We start from the raw sequence: 15000 nt of genomic DNA, 5'->3' as shown, positions 1-15000 counted from the left end.
AATAAACGTATTCTTTCATTTCTTTGTATTTATTAAACTCGTTATATGTTATCTTGCAATAACACATTCTCGTAAACTCGTTATGTTATTGGGCACGCTAAAAATAACTCGTTTAATAAATACAAAGAGATGACAGAATCGTATACAGTCCGCTTAACGCCGGAGACAGCGAGATTCTAAATCCGGCTTCGTGTTTCATATGGCGTTTAACGTAAAGGACTACCTACATAGAAAAGGGTAGTTTTATGAAAAGATATGGTGAAAGTAATAGGAAAATGTAAACATTGTAAATTTCAAAGCCCCAACATGCAATGTTTACCTGCGATATTAGATTCGTTGATGTCATAGCCTTTTAAAGAGATTGGTTACAAATGAAAAAAAAAAAAAACACACAATGCGTCGTCTTAATATCAAAGCTAGACGTCTATAGTGATTTTGTAATCTAACGACACGGCACAAAAGAAATAGGAAATCGCCAAATCTACTCAAAATGCAAGTTTATTAGCGTGTACTACTTATTAGGCTCTTTTCAATGCTCATAAGAATCTACCCTTACTGAAAACTGGATATTATGCAAGTTTCGTTTGAATTGACATGGTCTAAAGCCCAACAGCAATGCACTCGACTCAAAAGGACATGATTTGAATCTGCATTTTTGGAGATTTTTTCTGGCTGCTTCCACTCCCTAATCGTGAGTGGGAAGCTGAGTCTGATCGATTTGGCGCAAAGGTCTTAGTGATAGAGCAATGTTTAATGCAAGAGAAATCTTATTCAACCGTTTAATGCATGAGGCACCTGGATTAAATCGGACTGGATTGGTCGTTGGTTCCAAAAGACCACTTTCTTCTTTCTTTGTCACTGGGCTTGACCTGGTAATTTCTGCCAATTCGGTCGGAAAACTACACAGTTTCGATTGATGTTCTTGCCTGTTGTTCTCAACTAGATGTAATATGTTAGCTTTTACAACATTATTTGTTGTTCGTATTTTATAGACAATCTTTCATTGTGACTGACAACGCATTTTTAGTTCTTCCGTTTATCTATTTTTCTCTGTTTATTCAGTAAAATTATATTAATTCTTTTGATTACGACGGATTTCTAATTTCTTAAAAAAACTATAATATTATATGAGTGATCCGGTATAATAGTTTGGTCATTAACTTTCCATCATGAGGTTTGAGAAGTGAAAACCTGAGGGAACACTAAGATATTTTATTGTGATCTCAGAACTCTCTTCCGTATAGCAAGTCCATCGCATCGAAAAGTTACTTAAATTGCCATTAATATATTAACAAGAGCACAAAACTAACGATTTACTTAAAGTTAGATTCTGCTGGTTTTCATATTAAAGAGTTTGTCAGATAAGACTCACGAATGCCAATGTTAATGCAAACAACCTCCGTACTACCGTGAACAAAGACTTACCACAGTTTGAAGTATTGATGATGAGTACGTTGTCATTACCAGTTGTTTACTTAGAACACTGGTGTCTTTTGCAACGCCACTGGTAAATTCTGCCTCGTCCGCATTGCCAATTTCATCCAAAGAATGAAGTGTTGGAACTGTCAGCTAAGGAATATAATATTGACGGTATATTGTTATATTTCTTGACGAAATAACAAACAAAGATAGATCTTTCAAATTAGAAATTATGAACAGAATTGCAACAGCAGAGATGGGCAGATTTTGTTTTATTTGAAAAAAAAACCCAGGATGAATCTGGAGGTAAAGAAATTTGAGCACTATCTAAGTTCACATGGAATCTTGAAATGCAGAATGAAAACGATTTGTTTTTAAATGATGTTTGAAGACTAGTGAACTTTGACATTGTTGGGTTTTAGGTGGTAAAGAATTACATATGATTGGAGCCGAAAATGCAAAACCACGCTTAGCAAACTTTGTTCTTGGGATGTTTTTCTCCATTAACAAAGAACTGGCAGATCGCAGAGATCGAGTTGGTCGATATTCCCTGACAAAGCATACAAGGTATTCAGCTGATGTATGGTGAAGGCAATTGCAATCAAAACATGCGATTTTGTATATTATTTTTATTATAATCTATTGTAAGCCAATGTAGTGACTTAAGGAGCGGTATTATATGGTCTCAAGGCTTTGTCCTTGTAACTATACGAGCAGCTTTGTTTTGCAACTGTAGTCTGTTAAGCGATGTTTTTGGTAGGCCGTACAGGAGAGAGTTACAATAATCCAAGCGACTGGTAACAAGGACATGGATGAGTCTTTTGCGTCTTCAATACGAGAAATTACAAGAAGTATCAGCCATTAGAAAGAATTGTATCCAAAGTGTTAAGAAATGGATGAATGATAACAGACTGAAATGATGATAAGACGGACGTGCTGTATGTCGGGAAAAGGAAGTGAAGTGAAAAAGTGAAACAGATTTGAAGCTAGGGAATGCTTCTATTCAAATTGTTGACAAAGTGAAAAACCTCGGCACATTGTTAGGTTCTGGACTGTCGATGGAGCATCAGGTTAATAATTTGGTTTGATCTCTCTTTTTCGAAAAAAAAAGGATTGCTTCCATTAGACGGTTCATATCTGAGGATGTGACCAAACACCTGGTTGTGTCATTCATGCGATCGAAATTGTATTATTGTAATGCTCTCTTGTTTGGCGTTTTGCAATAATGTAATCTAAGACGTTTTCAGATTGTCCAGAACAGCGCTGCCGGACTAGTATTCATGAGGCCTTGGTGTGATTCTGCCAGACCTCTGATTCACGACCTGCATTTGGCTGCTTGTTGAGAAAATGATTAAATTCAAAGCTTGTGTTTTAGTGTATGGTTGTCTTGAAAGTACTGCCCCTTCCTACTTTTCGGAACTAATTGAAAGATATTCAAAACCTCACCCCTTACGTTCGGCCAGTGATTCCACCAAACTACAACTAGAATAAGCAAAATGCTGTAATGAGATAATTTTCTCATTTCTGACCCTCTGTTTGGAACGCCTTACCACAGACCATTTTTGAAGAAGACTCTTTGTCTATTTTTGTTCGCTTAAAACATACCTGTTTCGATTTTAGCAGATATGATATGAGAAGCAAGATAGACGTCTGGTTTGTGTTGTGTTGAGCGTGTGTAAGTGTGTGTGCTTGTGTGTGTGAATGAGTATGTATCAACCAAAGTAATTTGTAATGTAAGCCCTTAGAGTTTGGTGTATCGGAGTTATAGCGCTATATAGGCTGTCAGCTACTATATATATAATATATATATATATATATATATATATATATATATATATATATATATATATATAATATATATATATACATATATATATATATATATATATATAAATTAACTCTTCTCTTCTTCTTCGTCTTGTGGAAACCTCCAATATTGTCGAGGATCACTCCACAGTTTGTAGTGTTTTACATTTTAAACTTGCTAAAACTCTGCACATAATACTAAAACCACATAGATTAAAAAGTCACGTTGTGAACTCCAGCAATCGCGTGAAGGCATGTTGGCAACCGTTTTCAGCCACTTCAGCTGGGAGGCTATTCCATAGTCGGGCAGTGGAAGGGAAAAACGAATACATGTGGGCGTCTGTTTTTGATGTTGGGATGGTTACTCTTGCTGTGTGTCCCCTCGTATTTCTTGTGCCGATATCTTTGATGTCGTTTGGAAGTTTAAGGCACGAATTTTTGTAGTAGATCTTGTGGAACAATTTAAGTTTATCTATCTTTCTTCTCTTTTCCAGAGGTTCAAGGCCAATCCGTTGTGATATTTCAGACGCACTTGAGAAAGGATCGAATGTGTTTGTGATGCGTCTTGCTGTTTTTCTTTGGATGTTTTCTAAGGTGTCGATGTTTTTCTTTGTATATGGGTCCCAAATTGAGCTGCCATACTCCAAAATTGGTCTAACAATAGTTTTAAAAGCAAGGGTTTGAGTTGTGATTGGGCATCTTTTTAAATTGCGGGTGATGTAAGCGCTTGTTTGATTTGCCTTTGAAGCCAGGTGACATATGTGGTCATTCCATCTGAGGTTTTTAGCAAACTCGATGCCAAGGTATTTTGCTGTCTTTACATGTTCCAGGTTTTGACCATGAAGTTGGTATTCAAATGTTATAGGTGCTTTCTTATTTGTGATGGTTAGAACATTGCACTTTGATACGTTAAATTCCATTTGATTTATTGTTTCCCATTCTTGTAATTTAGCTAGATCGTCATTTAGTGTTTTGCAGTCGTCTGTTGTTTTTATCTGATTATATAATGCTGTGTCGTCAGCAAAGAGGCGCACTTTTGACCTTATACCTCGTGGAAGATCGTTTATGTACACTAAAAATAGGACGGGCCCAAGGACTGAGCCCTGAGGTACGCCCGATGTCACCATCCCGATAGTGGAAGTCTCGCCGTCGACAAGAACTTGTTGGGTGCGATTGTCCAGAAAAGTTGCAATCCATTGTAAGGTTTTGTTCCTGATACCAACGTCATACAATTTCTGGATTAACCGATGGTGAGGGACCTTGTCGAAGGCCTTGGCAAAGTCCAGTAGTACTAGATCAATTTGACCACCTTTATCAATAGCAGCTGACAGATCATGTGTTAATGATAGAAGTTGAGTTTGACATGAGTGGTGCTTCCTAAATCCGTGCTGTTCATCACAAAAAATACTGTTAGTTTCGAGATATTCATATATATGTTTTTAATACGAAGAGCCAATGAGAGAGAGAGAGAGAGAGAGAGAGAGAGAGAGAGAGAGAGAGAGAGAGAGCGAGCAATACAGAAAGCTTGATGTTCAAATAATCCGTAGTTTTCAAAATTGGAAGTTCCTACGATCTAAAATCAAATGCAAAATTACAGACTTCAAAGGACTAAAAGAAAAATGACTAACGGATTGTATTTGAATTTTTTTCATATTAAAAAAAATAATTTAAAAATTGAGCTTTTATATAGCGCAATATCAACTAAACGTGCTCAAAGGGGGTACCTGGCCAACAGCAAATTTAATATTTAAGACTGGACATGACATGACGCCTGTTAAACCATATTACAATTTTTTTCGGACAGAGACAACGCTGTTAACTTCCATGTACTCATTTTACATCTGAGTACGGTGAGAGAATCTGAGTAAAGAGCCTCCTCCATGGACTCAACTATGCGCCGAGCGAGGCTCGAACCCAGGACCTTCCGATCCGAAAGCAAGTGTCATACCACTAGATCACATAGCCGCATAGCATATTCCATATTGCATATTCTAAGATTTATTCCAGTGGGATTTTGCTCTATGTACGAGTTACAGGACGTATCATATCGCTTGTACAACAAGAAAAAAAGAAGAGAAGAAAGTCCTTAAGGATAAAAAAAAAAAACACTTACGTCCACAGTAGTATTGAACTCCGCGTAGTCGAAAAGGGCATCAATGATACGACTGATGATGGTGTACTTGCCTCCCTTTGTTCCTGGTATCACTGGAAGTGCTTCTTCGGGAGTCAACGATTGTGCTGAAGGATACAAAATTGATCAAAAGAATCGAGCAAACCTTCAAAATTCTGCACAGGCTTATCGGTCACTAATCACTTATTTATCCCAATAAATTTTTCAATTTTAGGAAATTCGATAGTAACGGCTACTATCCTTTAGTTGTTTGGAACATATTAATCTCTATGATGAGCACGTTGTATTACTCGTATGTTAACTATTGTTTCAAGAACTTCAAAATTTCTGTAAGTGAATAATGTTGCTAAAATATTACGACTCATGAAAAAACACCACTGCAATATTGAAGTACCTTTCACATATCAACTTTGTAATACACCAAGGTAGTATTAGTATTATTATTATTATTATTATTATTATTATTATTATTATTAGTAGTAGTAGTAGTAGTAGTAGTAGTAGTAGTAGTAGTAGTAGTAGTAGCAGTAGTAGTAAGTCTCACAGTCCTAATGACGCTTGCTGTGAAATTTGTGATTCGATTTTAGTCATTGAGTATAGCCGCTCTCTAAATCCATGCTGTTTCCATTGGCCACGGTCCTGGGCCAGAGTTTTGAGGCTGTCAAGATCTCTTTGCGGCTTTAGTACAGAAGGTACTGCAATATTTCTTAGTTCTCCAGGGATTAATTCGGCCTGATCTGAATCCAGAAATGTCAGATATGTAGAGAGATCCTTGTTCAAAATGATCCCTTTTCAATACTCTTATTAAAAATTAAATCATACTTCAAGACCGTTTTAATGAAAAAAGAACGATTTTATGATAGAAAAATAACAAAAAAAAAAAAAAAAAAAAAAAAAACTCAATAAAAAGCAGTTTGACATTTTTAGTCACTTTTCAGGTATTATGGCTGTTTTCTCAGTTCAGCGAACGAGGATTAGATTTAGTAATTTACTAGTCTAGTAAGTGACTTGCTAGTTTTAAGCCGAAACGGACAAGTGACTGAAAAAATCGGATTTCATGAACGCTTTTTAGTTTCGGACGAGCTAGTCTCTTATCAAGATGGGCGTTGTCAGGACGGTGACTAATTCAGCTGTTTTGTGGTGGTAACATCACGCTCTCTAGTACACGATAGCAGGCAAGATACCCGCCTTCATACTTTCAACGCAAAAGATTTCCAAAGAGGAAATTAACAACACATGCGGTACAGATATTTCGTTTTTTCATATTTTAACTTACTTTTGTCATGATGAATCAGTTCACGTGATATTGATTGTCAACTGTTACAGACTGCAAGATTTCCATGGTCGACTGTCAATTCTATATTTAGACCAATTGAAGTTTCATTGAGACCGACGTACACGGAGATTGAAACTCAAAAGAAATTGAATAAAACAACTAATAAACAAACAAAAGAGAAAGTGTGTTCTGATTAATTACATTATTTCAGTCAGTTACAATGTCAGCAGAATAACTTTTGTCTCCACTATACTGGTTTGTTATATGACGTAAACCTTTCGATTTCGCAGTCTCGTTAACTCGCAGCTCGCGAACCGTTAGATTCATTCTTTAAAGTTTTTACTCACAAAAATGTGTACTTTCGACGATCTGCAACAGGACACTTTTTGCCTCTGTCATTCGTAACTTACGTATTTTCTTTCCGAATCAAAGCGTATTTAATCTAAAAATAGCTGCTATCTTGTTGACACTATGTCCTATCCTAGTAACTAGTCTCAGACTAAAGCATGAAGTCTTGCCTCAGCAAATGACTGACTAAAACGTGGCCCAACTGAATCCGAAGGTGCCGTGATTTTAGTCTCGGACTTGCTTATCAACTCACGTAAAATTTGATTTTTTCAAGTCAGAGATAGTCAGAGACTAAGCGCTGGTCCACGTTCATGAAAACGGTCCCTGATGTACCTTCCGGACCAAACCGTTGCGCGACATTACATTTATATACGTCAGGTAAAACAGGACCCAATATATCTCGGCACACATTTAATTTACAAATACAATTTTTTGGGAAGTTTCAGTTTAAGACTTTGAGAAGTGGATGGTCATCGTCGTTGATATACGTTGTAATTTACTGACTAACATGGCGAAAAGGTCGTTTGTGTCAGTGTGCCTGAGAAATGTGCATATTTGTTTTACTTGTTCTTACCTCCTTGAAACAATGGCACAACATATATTCCTTGACTGATGTAGAACTTGTAAATGAAAGCGGCTGGTCCAACTTTATCAGAGGGGCCATATCCATCATCAACCCAGCCAGTGCATATTGTCCTGAATTTAGTACTCCGGGCCTCACCTTTACAAACAAAATTTAAAAATAAGTTTATTGCTCATTATAAAACTATCGATAATTATAACAAGTGATATCAAATGGCGAGAGTGTTTTGGGGGCGGGGGAGGGGGAGGGGGAGGGGGTGTGTGACAAGGACAGAGCTAATTCCGTAGGCATTCAACTCACAAGCAACGAACCTGTTTCAAATCCGAGTTGAGTCTGGTTCTGACCTGACGTATGCTTATTTGCAGGTCTGATAACCCAAATTGTTATGGGCTCATTGTTGTAATGGAAATACTCTTAAAGCAAAGTAAAATATTGTCCATTGCAGTAATGTTAAAAAGCCCATCATCGTGTTCGGGCAACAGACCTTCAAATACGGCACGTAGTTCTGACCTTTTGACCACCCAGAAATAACTAGGGAACCAGGTCTGTTCTCTTTGGCAGAATATTTTTTACAACTGACTAGTGTCCTATCCAAAGGTAGAAAGCATTTACATCCGTTTGATTAACGCTATAGAAACCAGGATCAATTTGGATTTATCATAATATATATTTAAAGAAGAAAATACCACTAAAATATGACAAAAGTTTTGAATGTTCTTGCTATTGAAAAATCAATAACAAGTACTGCTGTCAATTAACGTTCACAAGACAATATTTGTAAGAGTTAAATCGATATTATAAAATATAGCTAATGATTTGTTCTTCTCAAGCAAACAACTCGTTAACTCGGTAGTTCGCTTTAGGGTCAATTTCATTCCGGATATTGATAAAAAACATATTATACCAAACACCCAGTAGCTTTTTCAAGTTCCATTGAAATACAAAGTGACACGACACCGATTAAGGATGTAGCACACCTAGCAATATCTGACTTACAACTTTGGACATGGACCTTTATTTAAGTTGAGCTTTTATATAGTGCAATACGCACTATTAAACGTGCGCACGGCGCTATTACAAGGGGTCCCTGACCAACAGCAACGTTTATCATGTAGGACAAGACATGTCGCCTGTTAGGCGATATTACAATTCAATTTTTTTCTCTGAGAGACAGCGCTGTTAACGGCCAGGTACTCATTTACACCTGAGTACGGTGAGAGAATGTGAGTAAAGAGTCTTTTCCAATGACTCAACTATGCCCCAATCGAAGCCCGAACCCAGGACCTTCAGATCTGAAAGCGAGTGTCATACCATAAGACCACATAGCCGCACATTGAATTTATCCACAGATTTTTGTTTTCAAACTTAAGGGACATTCATATAATAGCTTGTATTTAGAGCTGTCGTGCCTGTTGTGAACAGTACGAATGAGATTTCCAAGAAAAGCAGTGGTTAATAAAGATTCGCACTCGTGTTTAATGTTACACACATTTTTTGACAAGAAAACATCGTGAATATTGTCTAGATAAAGACATTTAACAAAAACAGAACAAAACAAAAAACACAACAAAACAAAAGAAAAAAATCCCAAACTAAACAAAACAAAAATAAATACAAAAACAAACAAACAAATACCAAAAAAAAAACCCCACAACCCCCCCCCCCAAAAATAAACAACAAACAAACAAACAAACAAACAAAACAAACAATACAAAACAAAAAAAAAAGAAAAATCAGAACCAGAATTTACGATCTAACTAGGGGGTCCTTGCTTCAAGCCCTGCGTGAAACACGAGTAAACATTATAAACGGGTTAAAATTGACATGAGATAACACTACCGAGTTCAGAAATAATATCCACCTTCAAATAACGGATTGATTTCGCACCAAAGAGAAACTTTGTCTTTGTGAGTTTGGACTAATTAAGATGTTTAAAAAACAACAACCACTTTGTAACCGTTATGTCTTCTTTTGACAACCAAAATAACATTTTAAAAAGGAAGTGGTTATTCAGTATCAGATACTGAATAGTGCTTTGCCACTATTCAGTATCCATAAGGAACTCTTTTATTATAGAGAGAGTGAAAAGTGCGACAATCTCAGTTGAATGTAAATAAACTGCTGACCTACTACCAGATTGAACTCGTGCAGTTACTGACAGCCCGATTCAAAGTTGTAGAAATATTTTAATCGTTATTTTTAAATTTCTGCTATTGTGCAATTAACATAGTTCAAAATATCAATAGAAGAGTGGCATTCAAATACATTTTTTAATGTCTAAATAGACTTGATTAAATGTCACTAAAAGTTCAGTAACACCATGGCTTGGTGGATAAGCTGTTTGACTCTGAACATAAGGTTCGAGAGTTCAAATCCCGGCCGGGTTAACTTTTATTTCTCCCCAATATTTTTGTTTTAATCATTTTATTTGCTTGTAATATATTTTAATGTTTATATTATACTATTATTATTATTATTATTATTATTATTAATTATTATTATTATTATTATTATTATTATTATTATTATTTCTACTTACTATTATTATTATTGTTGTTGTTGTAATCGTCATCATCATCATTATTATGATTATGATTTTTAAATCAAGTAGTAGGAGTTATTTAATCAGTTATCGATTTATTACGAATATCTTTTATGTGTTATAATCTCGTTGTTGTTTTTCATTGATGAGCTCTTCTATTGTTCATTACTTTTTAAAATCTTGCTTTTTTCTGTTTGTCACATTTGTTGTTGTTGTTGTTCTTGTTGTTGTTTTTGTTTGTTTGTTTTGTCATCTAAGACAATTTACGTGATAATAATAATAATGATAATAATAATAATAATAATAATAATAATAATAATAATAATAATAATAATAATAATAATAATAATAGTAATAATAATAATAATAATAATAATAATAATAATAATAATAATAATAATAATAATAATAATAATAATAATAATAATAATAATAAGGCTCCTAATAATAATAATAATAGACGTCTAATAATAATAATAATAATAATAATAATAATAATAATAATAATAATAATAATAATAATAATAATAATAATAATAATAATAATAATAATAATAATAATTTAAACAGATACTGAATATTAGACTACAATTGACATCTATTTACTGAATACACGTGGTATTTTTAGGGGTGTTTCTTTTTTTACGAAACCTGAAACCTGCCGAAACACGCCGAAACCTGACAAAGTTAGGGGAAGCAGGCAGCAGTGGGGAGTGAACCTGGGACTCAGGGAAGTGTACACCATTGGGGAGTGAACCTGGGACTGAGTTTCGTAACAAAAAAGCAATTACTTTTTTACGAAACCCAACAATATCCAACAAAGTTATGGAAAGAAAGTAGGCAACAGTGGGGGAGTGAACCTGAGACTCAGGGAAGTGTACACTATTGGGGAATAAACCTAAGTCTATGGTTTTTCGGTGGGTTTTGGCGGGTTTCGTAAAAAAGTAATTGCTTCATTCTCGTCTGGTACCCAACTCCCATAGTCCCAGGTTCATTTCCACTGATATCCTCTTCTCACAGTCCCAGGTTCACTCTCAACCAGTGTGCACTTCCCTAAGTCCCGGTTCATTGCCCAATGGTGCCCACTTCCCATAACTTTTGATAATTTCGGTAGGTTTCGAAATAAAAGTACATTCTGAGCTCACTGTCCACTGGTATCAGCCTCTCGCAGTCCCAGGTTCAATCCTCTCTGTGTCCAAATCCCAGATTCACTCCCCACTGCTGCCTGCTTCCCATAACGTTGTCGGGTTTTGGCGGGTTTCGTAAAACAGTAATTCCCCCTCCCCCTTGGTATTGTCTTTTTACAATATCCAGAGTCCCAGTTTCACTCCCCACAAGTGTACTCTTCCCTGAATCTCAGGTTCACCCCCCACTGTTGCCTACTTCAATAACTTTGCCGGATATTGCCAGGTTTCGTCGGGTTTTGTAAAAAAGTAATTGCTTTTATATGAAACTCGCTGAAGCACGCTGAAAACCAGAGTCTCAGGTTCACTCCCCACTGGCGTACACTTCCCTGAATCTTCCATAACTTTGTCGGATATTGCCGGGTTTCGTATAAAAGTAATTGCATTTATATGAAACTCGCTGAAACCCGCCAAAAACCAGAGTCTCAGGTTCACTCCCCACATGTGTATACTTCCATGAATCTCAGGTTCACCCCCCACTATTGCCTACTTCATTAACTTTGTCGGATATTGCCAGGTTTCGTCGGGTTTCAGAAAAAAGTAATTGCTTATATATGAAACTCGCTGAAATTCGCCTAAACCCAGAGTCTCAGGTTCACTCCCTACTAGTGTACACTTCCCTGTGTCTCAGGTTCAGTCCCCATTATTTGCTTACTTTCCATAACTTTGCCTCAATTTGTTGGCATTTGGCGCATTTCGTAAACAAAAAGTAATTGCTTTTTTAAAATAACAAAATCCGCCGAAACCCAGTCCCAGGTTCACTCCCCACTGGTTACACTTCCCCGAATCTCAGGTTCACTCCCCACTGTTGCCTACTACCCATAACTTTCTTGGATATTGCAAGGTTTCGTCGGGTTTTGTAAAAAAGTAATTGATTTTATATGAAACTAGCTGAAGCTCGCCGAAAACCATAGTCTCAGGTTCACTCCCCACTGGTGTACACTTCACTGAGTCCCAGGTTCACTCCCCACGCGTTGCCTACTTTCCACTTCTTGCCGCATATTGTCGGGTTTCGTACAAAAGTAATCCCCCCCCCCCATTGTTATTGCTTTTTTATAAACCCCAGAGTCCCAGGTTCACTCCCCACTGGTGTACACTTCCCTGAATCTCAGGTTCACCCCCTCCCCCCCCCCCCCCTCAGCCTCTACACACACACACACACACGCTGCTGCCTACGTCCCAGAACTTTGTCGGATATTGCCAGGTGTCGTCCGGCTTTTTATTACAAAACCCGCTGAAACCCAGTCCCAGGTTCACTCCCCACTGTTGTACACTTCTCTGAGTCCGAGATTCACTCCCACAGCTGCCCTCTTCGCATAACTTCGTCGGGTTTCGGAAAAAAAACACCGTATTATAGTGCAAAACCACTATTCAGTGTCAGATACTGAATAGTGCAAAACCACTATTCAGTATCAGATACTGAATAGTACAAAACCACTATTCAGTATCAGATACTGAATAGTGCTAAACCACTATTCAGTATCAGATACTGAATAGTGCAAAACCACTATTCAGTATCAGATACTGAATAGTGCTAGCCTTTTAAAAATCAAAGTCTTTTAACTCAGAAAATAGTTGGAACAAGCCTAAGAATTTACAAATTGTCCTAAATTCACAGCGGCAAAGTTTCCTTCGAGACAAAGTTGTTCTATTTGAAGGCGTCACATGCCTCTTCCAGATACCTGATTTAGGTCTTGTGACACATTTTCCCTTTGTCGGTGGACAATTTACAGTAAAGTCCGTGAATGCCTCTCCTTTAGACTTTCTTGTGCTCATGTCAACGACGACTTTCAGCCTGTACTTCTTGCACGGTTGCAATGTGTTCTTTTTGATGAGTATAGCGATGGGGTTGTCATCTGGAAAATTAGAGAGAAAAAACGGGGCATAAATAATAAATTGAGCTTTTATATAGCGCAATATCCACTAAAATGTGCTCAAAGCGCTTTACAATGGGTCCCTGGTCAACAGCAACATTTATCATGTAGGACGGGACGTGCCGCCTGTTAGGCGATATTACAATCTTTCGGACGAAGACAACGCTATTAACGGTCAGGTACTCATTTTACACCTGAGTACGGTGAGAGAATGTGAGTAAAGAGTCTTTTCCAAGGACTCAACTATGCGCCGAGCGCGAGGCTCGAACCCAGGACCTTCCGATCCAAAAGCGAGTGTCATACCACTAAACCACATAGCCGCACTATCAAGATTTAGGGGAATTGGCTTCAATCACGTGAGGGTGCTCGACAGTTTCTAGGGAGCGGACATAACAGCATTCCACCTTGGCACAACTTAACAGCATACCCCCCTGAAGAATCCATCCAGATACCAGCGGATGGAGGAAACAACGTTGTAGGAGGGAAAAAATCAAATAAGGTGAGAATAATAAATAAATGATCATAATGTTTAGCTATCTGTTACAAAATAGCAACTAAGCAGGGCGATTTCTATTTGTTTTTGGTATATAAATAGTTTTGAAAATAATTCTAATGACCACAGCTACCCTCTCATAACAGAGGCTATTATAAAAAAGGTGCTGATGCCGTCGATGTTGTTATGGTGATGCTGAAGCTGATGATGCTTATGATGGTTATGATGAAGGTGATAATACAAAAAACAAAAGAAAAAATTTAAAAGAAAATAATAATGATAATAATAATAATAATAATAATAATAATAATAATAATAATAATAATAATAATAATAATAATAATAATAATAATAATAATAATAATAATATATAATGATGATTATGATGATGATGATGATGATGATGATGATGATGATGATGATGATGATGCCGATGATGATGATGATGCCATATGATATTATTTTGAACTTACCTATGAAATCCCGCATATTTTTGAAGTTGGATTCCTCCTGATATTTATTTTTACCTAATTGTATGAGTAAAGTCCATGTGATGTTTGCCGAATAGAACTCGTGAAGGAAACAATATGGACATCTGACTTCCATCATCTGTGGTGACGTTCGTGCTCTCTTTACCTCACAATTCACCACACATCTAAAAGATACACAAAAGGTTATTTGTTTAATGTTATTCATGACATACAAGTAAACAAGTTCTGTTTAACATTGACCAAAAATATATTTTTAAAAATTTTGGATCAAAAAATTTAGTTCAAACACTGATCAATGACGAAAACCCCGACTTCATTAAATTCTCAAGTCTGAGACTTCGGTGTTGCAAAGTTGGAGGCCATCATGATGGAAGTAAATTATTTCCATCAACAAATTACACGTGTACGACAAAATGATGAAATTCAATTAAACTTTATTTTAATTGATAAAAAAATAGGAATGCTGACATTTCGGATTCCCCAATTATCATATAAGACAATGATGTAGACCAACCCCCCCCCCCCCCCCCACAAAAAACAAACAAACAAAAAAACACAAAAAAAAAAAAACACAACAAAACAAATAAATCAAAAGAAAACCAACAAAAACCTGGATGAAGGTAGAAAAATAGAAATGTTGTTTACAATACATTTTATAGTACGCGGTTCACATTGCTTGCAATATCGAATTCTACCACTTATAAAGATAAATAATATTTTTGGTTTGGAACAAACTTTAATTTCTATTGTAGATTGATCTTACTTAAATCAATGAAAAACAACCAAACGATTAATTTTTTCCATCATACATATTCTTTTACTGAATTTTCTTATATTGATCTCTATCTAGTCC

At 36.3% G+C, this 15000-nt stretch overlaps 1 protein-coding gene across 2 annotated transcripts in view; it reads right to left on the bottom strand.

Annotated features, from left to right (window-relative positions):
- The window catches only part of LOC144966196 (uncharacterized), a 118505-nt gene that overhangs the window by 58191 nt on the left and 45314 nt on the right, over positions 1–15000 (bottom strand). For both annotated transcript variants that reach the window (XM_078902358.1, XM_078902357.1), the window contains exons 11-15: positions 14130–14311; positions 12972–13145; positions 7555–7701; positions 5339–5463; positions 1426–1569 (exon numbers count right to left, since the gene is read on the bottom strand). In XM_078902358.1, coding sequence (XP_078758484.1) covers positions 1426–1569; positions 5339–5463; positions 7555–7701; positions 12972–13145; positions 14130–14311 — 772 coding nt within the window. The remainder of the gene's footprint in view (positions 1–1425; positions 1570–5338; positions 5464–7554; positions 7702–12971; positions 13146–14129; positions 14312–15000) is intronic.

Source organism: Berghia stephanieae, chromosome 2 (genome assembly GCF_034508935.2).
Source record: "Berghia stephanieae isolate SIO BIC M18660-M18661 chromosome 2, UCSD_Bste_1.3, whole genome shotgun sequence".
In the NCBI taxonomy this organism is placed as follows: Eukaryota; Metazoa; Mollusca; class Gastropoda; order Nudibranchia; family Aeolidiidae; genus Berghia; species Berghia stephanieae.
Note: the sequence above shows the minus strand (reverse complement) of the source record. Positions and strands in the feature narration are given on the sequence as shown.